The 16,154-nt window shown below is 34.6% G+C and overlaps 2 protein-coding genes across 3 annotated transcripts; one reads left to right on the top strand and one right to left on the bottom strand.

Moving 5' to 3' along the window:
- Positions 1-521: 521 nt before the first annotated feature.
- Positions 522-3,398, bottom strand: LOC143240252 (large ribosomal subunit protein eL37A-like). The gene is made up of 4 exons (XM_076482399.1): positions 3,256-3,398; positions 1,392-1,527; positions 1,121-1,205; positions 522-651 (listed from the first exon to the last, which is right to left on the bottom strand). Exons 1-4 carry the CDS (start codon positions 3,256-3,258, stop codon positions 576-578), a joined length of 300 nt encoding a protein of 99 aa, XP_076338514.1. The 5' UTR covers positions 3,259-3,398; the 3' UTR covers positions 522-575.
- A 109-nt stretch (positions 3,399-3,507) lies between these two features.
- On the top strand, positions 3,508-11,547 carry LOC143240251 (F-box only protein 4-like). 2 transcript variants are annotated; one of them, XM_076482398.1, is made up of 6 exons: positions 3,508-3,647; positions 4,557-4,816; positions 8,263-8,549; positions 9,969-10,205; positions 10,589-10,824; positions 11,257-11,547. In XM_076482398.1, exons 1-6 carry the CDS (start codon positions 3,618-3,620, stop codon positions 11,341-11,343), a joined length of 1,137 nt encoding a protein of 378 aa, XP_076338513.1. In that variant the 5' UTR covers positions 3,508-3,617; the 3' UTR covers positions 11,344-11,547. The 2 variants fall into 2 exon arrangements, with proteins under 2 accessions (XP_076338513.1, XP_076338512.1); XM_076482397.1 differs by having other exon boundaries at positions 10,586-10,824.
- The last annotated feature ends 4,607 nt before the right edge of the window (positions 11,548-16,154 follow it).

Below are 16,154 nucleotides of genomic sequence, written 5' to 3'. Positions count from 1 at the left end.
TGGACACCAAATTTAGTAATCTGAAATATTAGTTTTTTGAAAATTTTTTTACACATAATCAAAACCATATATAACTTCTTACTTCCAGGTTGTCTTTAGTGAAACATTTAGATGATAAACAAACTCATCTGGTATTTAAAATTGGCATTTAAAGTGCCTAAACCTGCAATTCTACACTTTAATAGGGTTGTCTTCTATCAACAATCCCCATAAGGAGTATTTGCTAACCAAACTTCCTCTAATAAAATTAAGGATGGTGGAGTGGACATGTAGAAAATGATGAAATAAAAAGTTCGAGTAAACCCGTGCTCAACTTGAACATTAAAAGCTGTCAAAATTCCATGATGTTTTAAATGCTTAAACTCGACAGTACAGGTGTTTAACTACACCAAACGGAGCTTAGACAGTACAGGTGTTTAACTACAGCAAACGGAGCTTATCCCAGTAAAATGTTGCCACTATGGTTAACAAAAAGACAAGTTGTGTTTTACATTTTGTCTGAATAAGAAATAAACAAGGAATTTTGGTTAAGTTTTTATTTTTAACCATCAAAACTACAGTTGGAAAGTTTCCCATTATGCAGAGGGCGTTGTGTGGGCAGAGGCGGGCTGCTTCACTGTTTTGGGTTTTATTCCTTCCTTAAACCCATTCCTATAAAGAAAAATATTTGTGAGGAGAGGTAAAAAAAACACTTTGCTCATCAGCCAAAACAACTTTTTAAATTAACACAGCAGTTCAGAAAAATTAATTTTAACTCTGATCTCTGAGTACCACGAACCCCTTGCACTCTCAACTGGTACCAGATCTTGGTAGTTAACATTTTCTTAAACTAAGTATTTCCAATAATACTTACCTTCACTGACAATAGTCATTCTTCAACTTTAGTCTTGCATACCCCACTTTAGATGCCCTTGGGAATATCTAATATACAAATTTCTCCACCCACTCTTCTGGCTGATGTTGAATAACAGTTGTAGTCAGTGTAGGTAAGTATGTTTTGGAAATTGTGTAAATAACTCTGAAAGTATTAACTAAATAGTTCCTTTACCTTCTATTAATTGTAAGATGTTTCATTCAAAACAAATGATTGACATGCATGTCTTAAAACAAAAATGCAAACCTAAATCGCTGCCAGACTTTTCTGAGGTGGCGAAGTCGTCCAGTTCCCGTGGTGTTCCTTCTTTTGCCTTTAACACTCCAGTTGTCTGATAAAACAGGATCAGATAACAGTATAGTTATAGCCTTGAAACCATGTAAAAACCACCTTATCATTCACAATATCCATACACTATTTACTTGCAAGTTATCTTATTTCACCATCAACGAAAACTTCCGTTACAAATGCAGGCAATATTTTATATTATAAAGAGTCATCAAGATGAAGTACTTACAATGTCTCTTCTTCTTATCTGGGTAACCACACTGGGCACATCTGGATTTCTGTATATGGTAGCTACTGCGTCCACAACGCCGACATAAGGTGTGTGTCTTGTTGTGCCGTTTACCAAAACTGGATGTTCCTTTAGTCTGTTCATATGTGAAAAGTAAAACTGTTTCTTGAACTCAAAATGGTTAATCACAACTGATCATTCAGTGACAAAGAAATTACCAAAATGACCTTTAATCACTCAAAGGATGCAACCTGTCTCATTCACAAACCAAAAGAGACAGTATTTTCAACTTTAAAGCTTGTTAGTTATATAATTTTTCAAAAAGAAATAGGCTTCCAAAGCTTCAACATATCATAAATACACTTTAAAAAGTATTTTCAACCTATCAGCATAATGCTAGAAATAATACTTGCCAGCAAGAAAATTTTACAGTGCATAAGCCATCTGATTTCATTTACTCTAACAAGGCAATATTTATACGATGAAACCAAAATTATGCATGTCAGTCTTTTAATACACCTGTCTTTCTACTCTAACTAATGAAATATTCATACCTTTTGTTATATTTTGTTAACCTTGAAGGTATGTAACATTAATAATTTGTTGAAACCATCTGGTACTGATACAACAACACTGCATGCTTGATAAACCCATGAAACAGCAGCAATTATTACTTGGGTGGGTGGAGAGATAGAGGGAGGCTATTGGTGGACATCCTTTGAGCCACTGACTACAACCATAAAGTCTTGGCCTTCACTATACCACAAAATTTAACTGTTTTTTTTTTTTTTATGTAATTTTCATTTTGTTCAATTTATGATTTCATTGAGTGATAAAATGATCATTAAATCAATTATTCCTCTAGTTCAACCTGAAGTCAAAACTAAATTGATTAATCACAAATATAATCCATTAACTGAACATTGTGATCCAAATTATTGCTATTTTTAATTACTCTATCCAAGTAATTAACATATTTTACCAAACCAACTACTGCCAACTGTCTTACTATGGAGGAAAGATACACACTATATTAAATAATCAATTGTTAAAGGGGTCATCCATCAATTACATACCAAATATTACTAATGATCCAGCTCTACCCTGTACAAATAAACATTTATTGTAAGAAAGTGACAAGTTTTCATACTATTATTCTCAGCCTTCCACAATAATTTAATATGCACATAATTATATGCATTTTTCATGTGCTGTGTGCAACTATTGAGTGTGTATTTCATATCCCTTTATTACACAATAAAAACTTAAGTACTAAATTATAGTCAAAATATAAAACTCCATAATGTGATTGAAGTGCCATGTTAATATACTATATACTATAAATGCTAATAAAGACCGTGGAAAACCATTACACAACACTTCGGTTAGTTAGTCCACACACGAATACTGAAGTATTAACCTTTAAACGGCAACCATCATCAACTGATGCTGCGATCTGCTATATTACCACAGTTTAAGAGTTAAACTAACACTAATGAATGGTTAGGCTTAACAACTACACATCAACTCGCATATTGAACTGTGATATAATTACATATTTCCAGTAACCACTGTTATAACTGCTAATATATATTGGAAGTAAAGGTCATAGAGAGTTTGTTAATGTAACGCACGCGGTTATTGCAGCATCACACACCTAACTTAGGCTAAACTAAAGAAAACTTGATAAATACGAGGGAAACGTAAACTATTACCATCATAAACTAAATAATGCTTAATGGACATATTTAATTATCAAATATTTAAATTAATGTTGTTTGAAATAATATGCTTTAACCATATTCTGTAAATATATGTTTAACGTGAAGATTTAGGTAGATTAAAATTAATACAAATATCTCACCATTTTCTTGCTGTAAGTTTAATTGCTCAAGAAATCGCATAATCTCTGACACATGTGTAATAAACTTTTTGACACTAGACGGCGCTGATATTCCATTTGTGGCAAAGGTAGATATCTGTTATATCATAACATAACGTAACTAAGTTACGGGAGGATGGTTTAGGTTTAGTTGTAAGTTTAGACAAGATGTAAGTGACGCATATAAATTTCCATCGTATTGCGAAATTGTATATACGCGTCAGCAGTGAGTTTGTAAAAAGAGTAAACGTTTCATTCAGAAACGCCTTTAAATACGTGTTCTTTATACTTTATATAATACTACTGCTAGTACCAGGTGCTTTTTAACTTAAGCCTTCAACAATATGGAAATGGCGAGTTTTCAAAACCTACCTGTGAGTAAAATAATACATGTTAACTTAGTATATTGCTTCTAGTTGTTTTATCTTGTTTGGTTCATAAAATGATATTGACCAAAAATTACAGTTAAAATGACTTAAGAAGGTCGAAACGTTATTTTGTACTTTATTTTAATTAAAGGTTTAATACTCATGTTAGCCGTCTTTAGAGTTTGCTTTCACATAATATAGTAATTTTTAATAATACTAGCAGTATAGAAACAACGTGCAAATATGAATTCCATATCTTGCTACGAACTGTTTAAATATATCATACATAATTATGAATGTTTAATAACTTAAATGAGGTATTCTTGTTTATGCTATTCTTATATGTCTTTCATAGATACTCATCTACAGGATGAACCTAATTCGCGATGACAAGAAACCCACTTGAAGTAACAATGTATTCTCTAGACGGCTGGTATGGGTGTTAAAACTGTAATTTTATTTTAATAAAAGTTTTAATAACCATACCAGCCATCTTGAGAATACAGGGTGAACCAGAATTAAAGGAAATTTAGAAATTGTATAAATTTTGTTTAATGAGAAAAATTTTCCCAGTTTTTAACATAAAAAACCCTAAATACAAAAGAAAAGAAAATATGTCAGTGAAATGGGAATTACTGTTGCCACTTTTGCTGTACTTATTTTAAAAAAAGAAAAAGTAGATGATAGTTTAAGTTATTTATTTCTGGACCATACTATACAAACTTTTTACTGATACATTTGTATTATTTTATAATGTTGAAGAAAATGGAAAGTATAATTTCTAATCAATTTAAGACTATTAATAACTGGACAGTATGTGATAGATAAGCCATTTTATATCATTATTTTGAAAGTGATATTTATGAAGTATAATTTTTAGAGATACTCACGATGTTTTATGTATTCTTTTATCAGGACTCTCTACTTCTCCATATATTCTCATTTTTATCTGTAAGAGAACTTTACACCATATTACGTGTTTGTTGGCGGTGGTACTCGGTTATCAACGATGAACTGTACTGGAAAAAGCTGCTTTTAAAAGAATGCCACATACTCAGCATCACTCACCTCTCACAGACACCAGAGTTGATACGAGATGAGTTAAACTGTGCTGAAATCCAGACAGAATTGAAATGTGTGATTCATGACCCAGTCTTTCATTACAGCCGCATTTTGTAAGTACTTTTGTATGTAACATCTCAGAATCTAGCATTTTAAATCCTCCTAAAGTTACTGGAAGTACAGTCACTGCCTTGGCCAGTGCATATGCTCTGAAAGTCAGATGTTAAAGCCAAAAGGAATTTTGAATTAAATACATCTCTTGCATCTCATCTACCACCAGTTCCAAAGTCATATAGGACAAGGTTCAATAGATTAGTGGATAGTATAATTCTGTACCCCTTTCAGTCTTGCTCTCTGATGGCCCCAAAGTTGCTGATGCTCAGAGCATTGGCAGTACTCTTGGCTAAAGCTTTCCTTGTGCATTTAACACATCTACTTCATCCCCCACCTTCTTAGCCAACAAGACAGGGGCAAAGCAATTGCCTCTTTCCTTTTAGACTGATCATCTCTGTGATTATAATCACCCCTTTATGCTGGTGCAACTTAAGCTTGCTCTTCATCAGTCTGGCAGTACATCAGTTAGACCTGTTGATATTCATTATAAGATGCTGTGCCATCTCTCACCTGCCTCTTTTGCTATTCTTTTGGTTGTTTTGAACCGTATCTGGGAGAAGAATTTTTTATGATGCTTGATGCCATGCTATTGTACTCCTTCTTAAGCCTGAGAAAGATTCTAAGATTCCTTCAAACTACCATGCAGTTGTTTTGATGAGCTGTCTCTGTAAGATCTTAGAGAGGATTTTTAATGCTTGTCTCATTTGGTTCCTCGAATCAAACAACCTCTGACGACAGCGTTCCACCATGGACCTCTTGATTCGATTTGAAATGTCAATCAGAGAAGCCTTCCTTAAGCAATAATATCTTGTTTCTGTATTTTTTGCCCTGAGAAAGCTTATGATACAATCTGGAAGTATGGTATTTTGCGAGACTTCAACTTGTACAGTTTCCATGGCCACTTACCCACTTTTATTAAGCATTTTTAATAAACTGGCAATTCCAAGTCCGTGTGGGTTTGACACTTTCCTGTTGTTTCCCATAAGAACTTGGAGTCCCTCAGGGCTGTGTCTTGTGTATTACACTTTTAATTATGAAGAATAATGCCATTAGTGGACAATTCCCCCCTCCAGTTGCAAATGGTCTTTGTGTTGATGACTTCCACATCTTGTGTCAGTCATTGAGCATGAGGTTTACTAAAGTGGACCACAGCAAACAGTTTTACCTTTGCATGCAATTGTGCTTCCTGTGATCTCTGAGGCAAAGTTCTTGGGGCTTATCTGTAATCATAAGCTGACCTTTATTCTACATGTCAAGTGTACTGAACATTCTCTAGTCAATGGCTGCCAGGACCTCAGCCTTGAAGATGTTGGACCCTGTTCACTCTCAGAGGCTTAGGCTCTGCACAGGGGCCTACCACACTTCTCCAGTCCAGAGTTTATACACCGAATCTCATGAACCTCCTCTATGTCTTTGCCGTTTGCAACTGTCTTTACTGTATGCTTCAAAAGTTCAATCTTTACCAAAGCATCCCACCTGGGATTGTATTTTTGTTCCTCAGTAGGGCCATTCTTTTTCAGAATAGATGGTCTGTCATTGTTTCTTTTGGCCTTCAAATCTAAGCATAGTTGGATGAATTGGGTCTGTCCATGGATAACATAGCTGTATCTACTGATCAGCCCATCCCACCATAGCTGATTACCATCCCCCAATTTGACCTTTCTTTGAGTAAAATGAAGAAGGCAGGTTCTCCCAGTTGAAAGTATTGCCTTCTAATTGCTTAACATCTTTCAAACCATCTTTCCATTTTCATTTATACAAATGGTTCGAAATCAGGCGACTCTGCCATAACTTGGTTGTTGCACACAGAATCCCCTCTGCAGTTTCTGTGTTCACTGTGAAATTGTACACCATTTCTCTTGCCTTGGATTACATAGAAGCTGTGCAGTACATGAACTGTACTATATATACTGACTCTCAGAGCTCTCTATTGGCTCTGGAATTGCTTCATCTATTTTTATCCAGTTTTTCTGGATAGCAGGCCACGTCTGTATTTGCAGGAACAAGCTTGCTGACTTTGCAACTAAGTCTGTCTGCTCTGGTACTATCACTGCATTGCCTGTCTTGTAGATGGACTGTGGTCCTGTATTCAGGGCTTAGCTCCATGCCAGTTGGCAGTCGACTTGGAGTGAACAACATGATAACAAGGTTTTCTAGATCAAACCTTCTATTGCTCTTTGGTTGTCTTACTTCCATAAGGATCAAAAGGAGGAAGTTGTTCTGGCTAGGCTATGCATTGGTCACAGTTTCTTAACTCGTCATTTTCTTTTATCTGGTACAGATGCACCAGTGTGTGGTCTGTGTGATACTTGGGTCACAATAGCCCACATTTCATGTCATGCCATTGTTACAATCGAGAGAGATGATACCATTTTAAACATATTTTTACCATGGGTTCACCCGTGATGTTGGACAGTGTCATTGGCAATGGTGACACTGCCCATCTCAGTTGTGTTTTTAAATTTTAAGGGTCACTGGTCTTTAGAACTCTATATAATATTTTAATTTGAATTTTGAACTGTGTCTCATTTTAGCATGTTTGCTTTTTAAATATTTCACTTTTTCATTGGTTGTTTGGTGCAGATAGCCCATTTGCTTTGTGCCGATAAATGCCAAACAACCAACCAGTTACTGCTTTTGCAGGTTTTTGTTAATTTAAATGAGGATTATTTTCCAAATGCAGTATCCTTTTATTTATATCTGAATAATTCTAAATTTAAGTGGTTAATATATTATTAACATTTATATATATTTACTGAACTTATACTGTGTTAACTTAAGGACACAATAATGTGACTTTTTTTTTTCTGATTCAATCTTAGTATTATTTGTTTACTTTTCTGGATATTTCACTTCTAGGGAAGTTTTGGTAGAGAAAATTTATAAGCCAATAGGCCTAATATTTAGTAGCAATAGAAAACAACAGGTAGATCTGAAATGCTAGTCTATATACTTATTTTTTTCTTCTGAAATCTGTAGTAGAAAAACTAAGATGAAAATATTTGTGATTTCTAATTACACATAATTGTATTTTATCAAGACTCATACAAAAATAATATGTTTTAAATACAGTATAAACAGCTGCAGTAGAGACTGGAATCTTTAAAATGTATTTTGAACTGAAGAGGGATTCATCTGACTGTCCATGGTTCTGTACCTTAAGTCTTGAACTGACGAAAAACAAAAGACTATTCCTCCCTTGTGAGTGTGTGTCATGTTAGGCTTAATGTTTACTTTTTTTTTTTCACACTCAGTTTATTCATTACGCATGTCAAAATAAGAGGCACATAAGTCAAATTTTGAATCTGTTTTCTCATCCTACAGCCCAGTGAACAAATTTTGGCATTGAACAAAAAGCTTCTCAGTTAGTAACTATAAGTTCATAACTTCATGCTTTGTGGCATCATAAATTTTTAAAATTTGATTATCCTTATTTTCGTTTTAGATTTGATGTATGCAGTCCAATGATAAATAAAGAACGTCGAAGAATGAAAACTGAATTCAGAGATTTGAAGCCCAAGCTGTCGTGGTTTCAAACCTTAACACAGTTCTCTAAATTAACACCTAAAACATATGAAACAGAATCAAAGATTGAAAAAACACCCAAAGTTGTTATGTTAGGACCTGGTTTGGATTCTAAGCAAACAAAATGTATAGCCAGTAAAATACTGGCTGGCAGGAACAACATTTTTGAAGCTATTTCGATGTGTTCTGGTACTAAGCCAGGTTTAGGTAAGTTTCAGTGAGTTGGGCGAATAAACTGTAAATTGTTTCAATTATAATAAATGCAAGATATTGCATGTGGGTTATAATAATTCGAATTATTAGTATAATCTTGATGGGAATAACCATAGCAGTTTCATGGAAGAAAAGGATCTTGGTGTAATAATTGATAAATATAATAAGTCATCCAAAAGCAATGTGGTTTTGCTAGTGATAAAATCAAATAGGTTTTAGGTTGTATCTACAGAATTATTGAATACAAGTCTAAAGAGGTTATAATTTAATTGTACAGGTCACTGGTTAGGCCACATTTGGAGCATTTTGTCCAGTCTTGGGCTCCTTATCTTAGGAAATACATTGAATTGGTGGAAAAGGTTTATAGAAATGTTACTGGAATGATGGCTGAGATGGAGTGGATGTCATACGAGGAGAGGTTAAGTTCTCCTAAATTGTTTCCTCTTGAAAAAAGAAGAGTTAGAGGGAACTGATTGAGATGTTTAAAACTAAGGGAATTGATATTGTTGCTGCATTATCTTTTTTCATACTCAACAATGAGAATAGAAAACTAGAGTACATAAATATAAACTTTGTCAGGACAGGAATCATCTTCAGCTGAGGTAGTTTTTATTTTTCTAACAGAAAGGTTGGTCTTTAGAATGGTTTGCCTTGAGATATTGTGAAGACAGTAAACCTGAGTTTAAAAGAAAGATTGATAAGTATATGAATGATAAGGGCTGAACTTAAGATTTTTAAAACTTGTTTATTAATAGTTTTAGTTTAGTTTAAGAGGATAGGACAGTCCAGATGAGCCAATAAGGTCCCATTTTGTCCCAAAACACATCATCTTAACTTGTACTACAGTATCAGATTATTTTGGATAAATGTAAGGTAAAAGTTAGTACCTGAAAAAGCATCATTCTAAAATAAATTATTATCCTGGAATTTTCTTTCAGAAAATATTAAAGAGCTTGGCAATTTTAATGACTTGAGGGGAAAAACATCAAGTCAAAAAGCAAGAGTGCTTTTCAAACCCTTGACTCTCATTTTGAGAGTAAAGCACCCGAGTCATCTAATTAACGTAATTTTAACTGAGAGTATGGATAGCAAAAGAAATGACGTTTCTAGAAGCAACTGATTTGAGTAAGCTACATCCATTAATTGAAAAGGATTAAGGAACCACAGTGAAAAGACTGTTTACAAAAGTAAAGCCCTGGATATTAGTATCATGTTTTTATTAATTCTACAATATAAAATATGATTTTGATTTTATAAATTGTTGAGAACAATGCACAATCAAATACATTGCTCATGTGTAACAAGCTTAGCTGTATGATTTTATCTTGCCTCTATCTATTATTGTAGAAATTGTTAGCTCTTCATCTCCCTACTTGTATAGTTGTTAATTGTATCAAGGTTTATTGTATGCAGGTTCAGGGTTACTAATGAAATGTCAAGGAAAGCGGCTTAACTTTGTTACCCTTTATTCCAACACTTATTCCATACGAGAGAGACATCAGGGGAATTCTCTGGAGCAGAACAAACTTTTTAAAAAGGATGGCACTAATGGTCAGTGGACCTTAGTACCTTCTGTGAAAGAAACAATGGAGGATATTAATGCAATCATATACGTTATTGATGCAAGACAGCGTGTTTGCCAGAGAGAAGGTGAGTTATATTCTTGGCTAACATGCAGTAACTATAGATATAACTTTGCAATTTACAGAAACTCTACTAGTTTTTAACACACATTTCAGTTTTAAAAACTCCTGTAAGTTGTTTTAATTCAAGTAATTGAGAAACATGTTAATAGTCACTACCAAGTACAAGCAGGATTAAAAGTCTGAGCTGTGACTAAAATCACTACTAATGCAGTTTGATGTTGTAGTTTTTAATTTCAAGACCTTTCATCTTAACTATTCTGTGGTTGGTAAATGATGTCATTGTCAAGACATAACTATTTAATGGAAACTTCTGTGTTTATTAAATTTCCTGATTATATTTTCACATGTTTTGATAAGAGACTCAATTCTGCAACTGTCTCATAGCAGAACTATTTGCTGATCTGCATGTGCTTCTCCATGACTTGAGCTCGACCCTGACGTGTCAAGAAGATATGCGTGATCAAGCATTATACTCTGAATGCTCGGGCCTAACAAACTTTCATCAGAGCCTTCTTCCTCCACTGTTAGTTTTAGCATGTGTGCCAGATGCTACCCATCCACGGATGAGTTGGGAAGACTTACTGTCAAAGTTAAATCTCTGTAGATATAAAAATCCTTGGCATGTAAGTGCCACTGTTTTTTTCTCTAGCTTTTAAACTGGACAGGTATTGAACTTAGATACAAATTGGTTTTTACATAAAATGTTAATGTCTATGTGGGTTTTATATGTTACAATTTCTCAGTTTACAATACACATTAATACTGTACAAAGCCACCAAGTGAGTTTACAGTACTGGTGTAGATCTTTCTTAATATCCACCAAGTACTTCTCTCACACAGATTTAGTCATTTCATTACCTAACTTATAGGTAGTTTGTATTGTTTAAACTTTTTGTATGCAAATAAGCCCCATTTAATATATTTTTATTGATGTTGGAGTGTGAGGTGCATGCATAGGAAGTACAGCCCTCTGAAGGCAGAACTATAGATTCTACATCTGTTATCTATTACAGATAAAATATAAAAGGCATATGAAAATTCTTGTTTTTTTACAGATTTCTCACACTGATGTTTCAACCTTGAAGAACATTACAATAGGTCTCGATTGGATGCTTGCCCACATTAGTAAAACATCTACATAGTAATTCTTTTATCCTGTATAATAAAGGAAATGTCATATAAATAAGAAAACCTTTTTTAATTACATCATGTTGGTGTACTTTTGTGCATCAGCAAATTTAATGTTTTGAAAACTAGTCTCATAATTTTATGTCACATAACTATTGACTTGTATATAGGTTAAATCATCACAATTTTATTTAATAAAAAAGGACAACTACCCATTATCAGTTTGTACTTGTGGTTTAATCACTGAAACAACTTACAAATCTGTACCACTGTTGTGTGCAGTTGGTGATAGGTTTACTCCAAACAGAAAAGCTTATAAGAACAAATCTGTTGCAACTCATTTATTTCTAAATATTGTCACCCATACAATAACAGTTTGAACTATGTATAAGATACACTAACAATGCTTGTCAGTGATGAGGTCTATTGTATCTTTTATAAGATACACTAACAATGCTTGTCAGTAATGAGGTCTATTGTATCTTTTATAAGATACACTAACAATGCTTGTCAGTATGAGGTCAATTGTATCTTTTAACAATGCAATCTTTATTTTGTCTCTATAGAGATTTTTTTCAAGAACTAGAAACATTTATAACAATAGCATTCCAACTGCACTATGTTTGCCACGTTCATTGCTTGACAAACTTTCACTCAATCCAGAACTCTTCCAGCAAGTATTGGATACAACAAACACAGCAATGGTTGGAACATTGTTTGTACATGCCATTTATTACAACATTTGTTATGGTGTGGATGCCTTTTCATAACTGGAATACTATTATTATACTCTTGAAAATCCCAAAGGGACAGATTGGGAATACAGTATTAAAAATATAATAGGTTTCATACTTATGACAAGTATAATTAATTATATTCATACCTTGCCAGCTTGGACAAGGTTTAACATTATAACAGTATGTTTCAGGTTCATGTTAACCAAGCTAGTTCGACAGAAGCACCTGGTTTAAATTATTTGTTGTTTCAGTTCACTATTTCAAGTTTCTAAACTCCAAGAGTCAACTATATCACACCTGAAGATCATTTTGCAAGCAAAACTGTAACTGTGTGTAAATAAGTAAACTATAATTCCACCAGTAGCCACCTGGTCACAGTTTAAAACATGTAAATAAATGGTCAACATCTATAAACACATATCAGGTATTCAACAGTACTACTACTCCATAGTATATATACCCTAACCTCACATTTCGTAGCTAACCTATGTAAAGAATCTGTGAAATCAAACTTGACTAATAAAACAGACGGAAAAGTGCAGTTGAGGAAGATAAGTGTCTGTAAATTCTTCTGTGAGCCAGTCAAAATTAAGATCATTTGTGAAATGAATTTGTGGCATGTTCATAGCATAATTATTGGTAAAAAGCAGTGAAATCTAGAGAAACAATACAAAGTAATTGTGAGTGAGTACAACAAAGAAATTGCATCAAAATTTCCATTTTCCTTGGTACTAAACAACTAGTTAAGAAAATAATAATAAACACAGCAACATCAGATATAGGGGGAAATTCAGTAAAATTAAAAAGTCAGAAGGAAACAAAGCAAAAGAAATGTTTTAATTCTAATAGGAGAAAAGTTCCTATGATATGTGATAAGCTGTTCAAAAACTTATTAAATTTTTCATGCCACATGTCTTTTAAATAGATATCACTCAAATTAAGTATTGCATTTCTTCCATCTTGGCAATTCATGGAGTTGCAGGGGTCACCAAAGTTCATTACATGTGTTTTTCCTTTAAAAGAGATCACTGTAGAAATAAATGGTTCTAGTGTCAAACTGCAAAAATAAAAATACATTGAGATAAAACACTCAAATATAATTGGATAGTGTAACCATTCAATGTCAGGGCTAAACCTTTATAAAACGTGTCTAAATGGTGCTATTGCTTAGAGTTATAATGATGACAAATTAAAATGTAAGTTATTGTGGCTTGAGTGTCACAACTGCCACAGATTAGTAGATCAGTCCCAGATAAAAGAAAAGGTTAAAATACTATGAACAATGTGTGGACAACTTTCTCCTTAAGGAAACAAGGCAGCCAAAGAACAATAGAAAGTTTGATCTGGAAAAGTTTATGACGTTGTTCACTTAAAGTCGAATGACAATTGGTCTGAAGTTGAGCCTTTAATACAGGACCATAGTCCACATATTAAATAGGCATGGCTGTGATGGCACAAGAGCAGATGGATTTAGCTGCTACATCAGAAAGATTGTTCCTGCAAATAATGACTGTTTGTAATGGTCCACTTCACAAAGTGATTGAGGGCAGCCTCTCAATAAACCTCATGCTCAACAACTGACACGAGATGTGGAAATCATTAATATAGAGCCAATTTGAAATACCAGGAGAAAGTTGTGCAATGAGAGCATTGATCTTGATACTGAAGACAAAGCCTTGAGGGACTCCAAGTTCTTGTAGAAAAGAACTGGAAAGATCAAACCCATGTGGACTTTGAATTACCTGTTGAGTAAAAAATTATGAATAAAAATGGGCAAATGGCCATGCAACCCATAGGAATGGCAGATCCACAAAATGCTGTATCTACATGTAGTATCATAAGCCTTCTCAAGATCTGAGAAGGTTTTTGCAATCAGTGTTTCAAGTCTAATCAGGTGGTTCATGGTGGAGTGCTGTCAACAGAACCCAAACTGGGTGGGTGAGGAGGTTGTTTGAGTTGAGGAACCTGACAAGACAAGCATTAACCATCCTCTCTAAAATCCTAAAGAAGCAGCTGGTCAAAGCAATGGGATAATTGAAGGGAATCTTGGGATTCTTATCAGGCTTCGAAAAAGGTAGGACATGTGCCTTGTCCCAAACATCAAGAAAAACGTTTTCCTGCCAGATCCAGTTAAAAACAACCAAAAAAAGAAAAAGCTGGTGCAACATCCCATAGTGAACATCATCAGATCTATTTGATGTGCTGCTAGATGACTGAAGAGCAAACTTGAATTTCACCAATGTAAAGGGGAGCTTATGGTCATAGAGATGATCAGCATGAAAGGAAAGAGGCAATCACCCTGCCAGAGACTTGAAGGTCAAGAAAGCAGGAGAAGACAGGAGTATTGGAAAGTTAGTAAACTTCTCAATAAGAGTATTGGTGATGCTCTGTACATCAGCAATTTCCTGCTCATTAAAGAGCGAGATGGAAAGAGAATGGGAAGCATGCTTCCCAGTGATCTTCAAATCTCATCACATATGACTTTGGAACTAGTGGTAGAAGAGATGCTAATTGTGAACTTAATCCAAGATTCATTTGGGCTTTAATGTCTGACCTGTATAGAATGGGTATGGGTTTGCTGGAAAGCAATGTGGTTTGAGAGAATAGGATACTTGCAAAAGGTGTCCCAGGTCTTACATGCCTACTGGGAGACTGGAGACCACCACATTTAAGGTACTGTGGGAAATATGTCAAGAATGAAAAGCTGATAGAACAATGCAATCAGTTACTGCTTCCACACAGTCGTTAACAGATGGTAGGCAGGTGACAGCAGGATTGATTTCCAAGAGAGGTAATAGAAAGCCAGTCAACCTGGTTCAAATTAGCCCATAGCACTGACCCCATCCACCATGGAATCCCACAAGGGGATAGACTACAATGCCAAACAAGGCTACTTCAGTAATGTCAGTGGTTCGTGAGCATTGTACCCAAACTCCAGCATCAGATATAATGTCCACAACTCCTGCTGAGGACACCCAACGCTGATATTTGGTACTTGCTCAACAGGACCAGTTGATGGTCTGCTCAACTACAGGAATACAAGGCCAAAGTGGTGTTTTGGGTTGGACCCCTAACAACCAGGATCCTTTTCTCCCATTCATGGGCCAACACACACTGCAAACTGGATGGATGTTCAGATCCCACAGGAGGTATGAAAAAACAAAATACAACAACATAACCCTTCCTGGGTGATTCCCTCACCACGTACAGGAATCCACCTCAAGGGGTGCCTGGAGAAGCAGAACCTTGAGAAGTTTAGCAGATTTTCATACATTTTTAGACATATACAAACTTACCAAGATTCTGCTAAAGTATCCGAGTAAGATATACACTTTGTCAAATGCATTCAATTTGTTTCACACACACACACACACACACTAGAAATGATAGAGCTAGTTGATGAAAGAGACAGAACTTTCTCCAGCTAACACACACACCATAAGGTCTTATTCAAGTGTTTTCAACTTGGTTTTGATTATGTTGTGTGTTCCTTAATAAACAGTAATAGATTTCACCCTGTTACCAGCCTCTCTCTTTTAATTAAGGTTAGCTCACAGGCAGAGAAAATTCACTGCTCAAAAATATGATATATAACAAACATTCCACTTCTTGCAGGCAACTCTAACAGAAATCAGGAAAAACTGAGCACCATTCCTTGCATTTATGTGAGGGAACAGTCAACTGAAGAAAAGACCTCAAAATAGCTGCAAATATGTTGGAAGAGCAGCTCACTGGTATTACCTTTAATAATGTCTTCTGTTTTAACAAATATACACGAGGTTATACAAATTATACAGTACTCAACAGACTTGTAACACACTTCATCTGTTGCTCTATTTGTAGATGTGATCATTTAGTTCTAAATGCTTGATTATAAAGCTAAGACGTATTCAGAATTTTTATCTATGAAAAATTGATGAGTAAAAAGTTAACGCCTGAGTGTTTGGGAATGCAGCAGTGTTATGTTTCAGACATATTTTATGCTCAGAAAGACTGCAGTTTTTTTGGGTAGCTCAAACAAATTAACCACAAATTTTTACCTAAATTTTTTTTAAACATTTAGATTCTGAACACACATTAATTTTTGT

The sequence above is a fragment of the Tachypleus tridentatus genome, chromosome 13 (assembly GCF_004210375.1).
Source record: "Tachypleus tridentatus isolate NWPU-2018 chromosome 13, ASM421037v1, whole genome shotgun sequence".
Taxonomy (NCBI): Eukaryota; Metazoa; Arthropoda; class Merostomata; order Xiphosura; family Limulidae; genus Tachypleus; species Tachypleus tridentatus.
This window is presented reverse-complemented; position numbering and strand designations above follow the sequence as displayed.

Coding starts and splice junctions, on each gene's coding strand:
- LOC143240252 (XM_076482399.1), bottom strand. Junction 1,206..1,391: donor AGATAAGAAGAAGAGACATT/GTAAGTACTTCA, acceptor CTGTTTTATCAG/ACAACTGGAGTGTTAAAGGC. Junction 652..1,120: donor AAAGTCTGGCAGCGATTTAG/GTTTGCATTTTT, acceptor TTTTCTTTATAG/GAATGGGTTTAAGGAAGGAA.
- LOC143240251 (XM_076482397.1), top strand. CDS start 3,618: ATGGAAATGGCGAGTTTTCAAAACCTACCT. Junction 3,648..4,556: donor CGAGTTTTCAAAACCTACCT/GTGAGTAAAATA, acceptor TTCTTTTATCAG/GACTCTCTACTTCTCCATAT. Junction 4,817..8,262: donor TTTCATTACAGCCGCATTTT/GTAAGTACTTTT, acceptor TTTTCGTTTTAG/ATTTGATGTATGCAGTCCAA.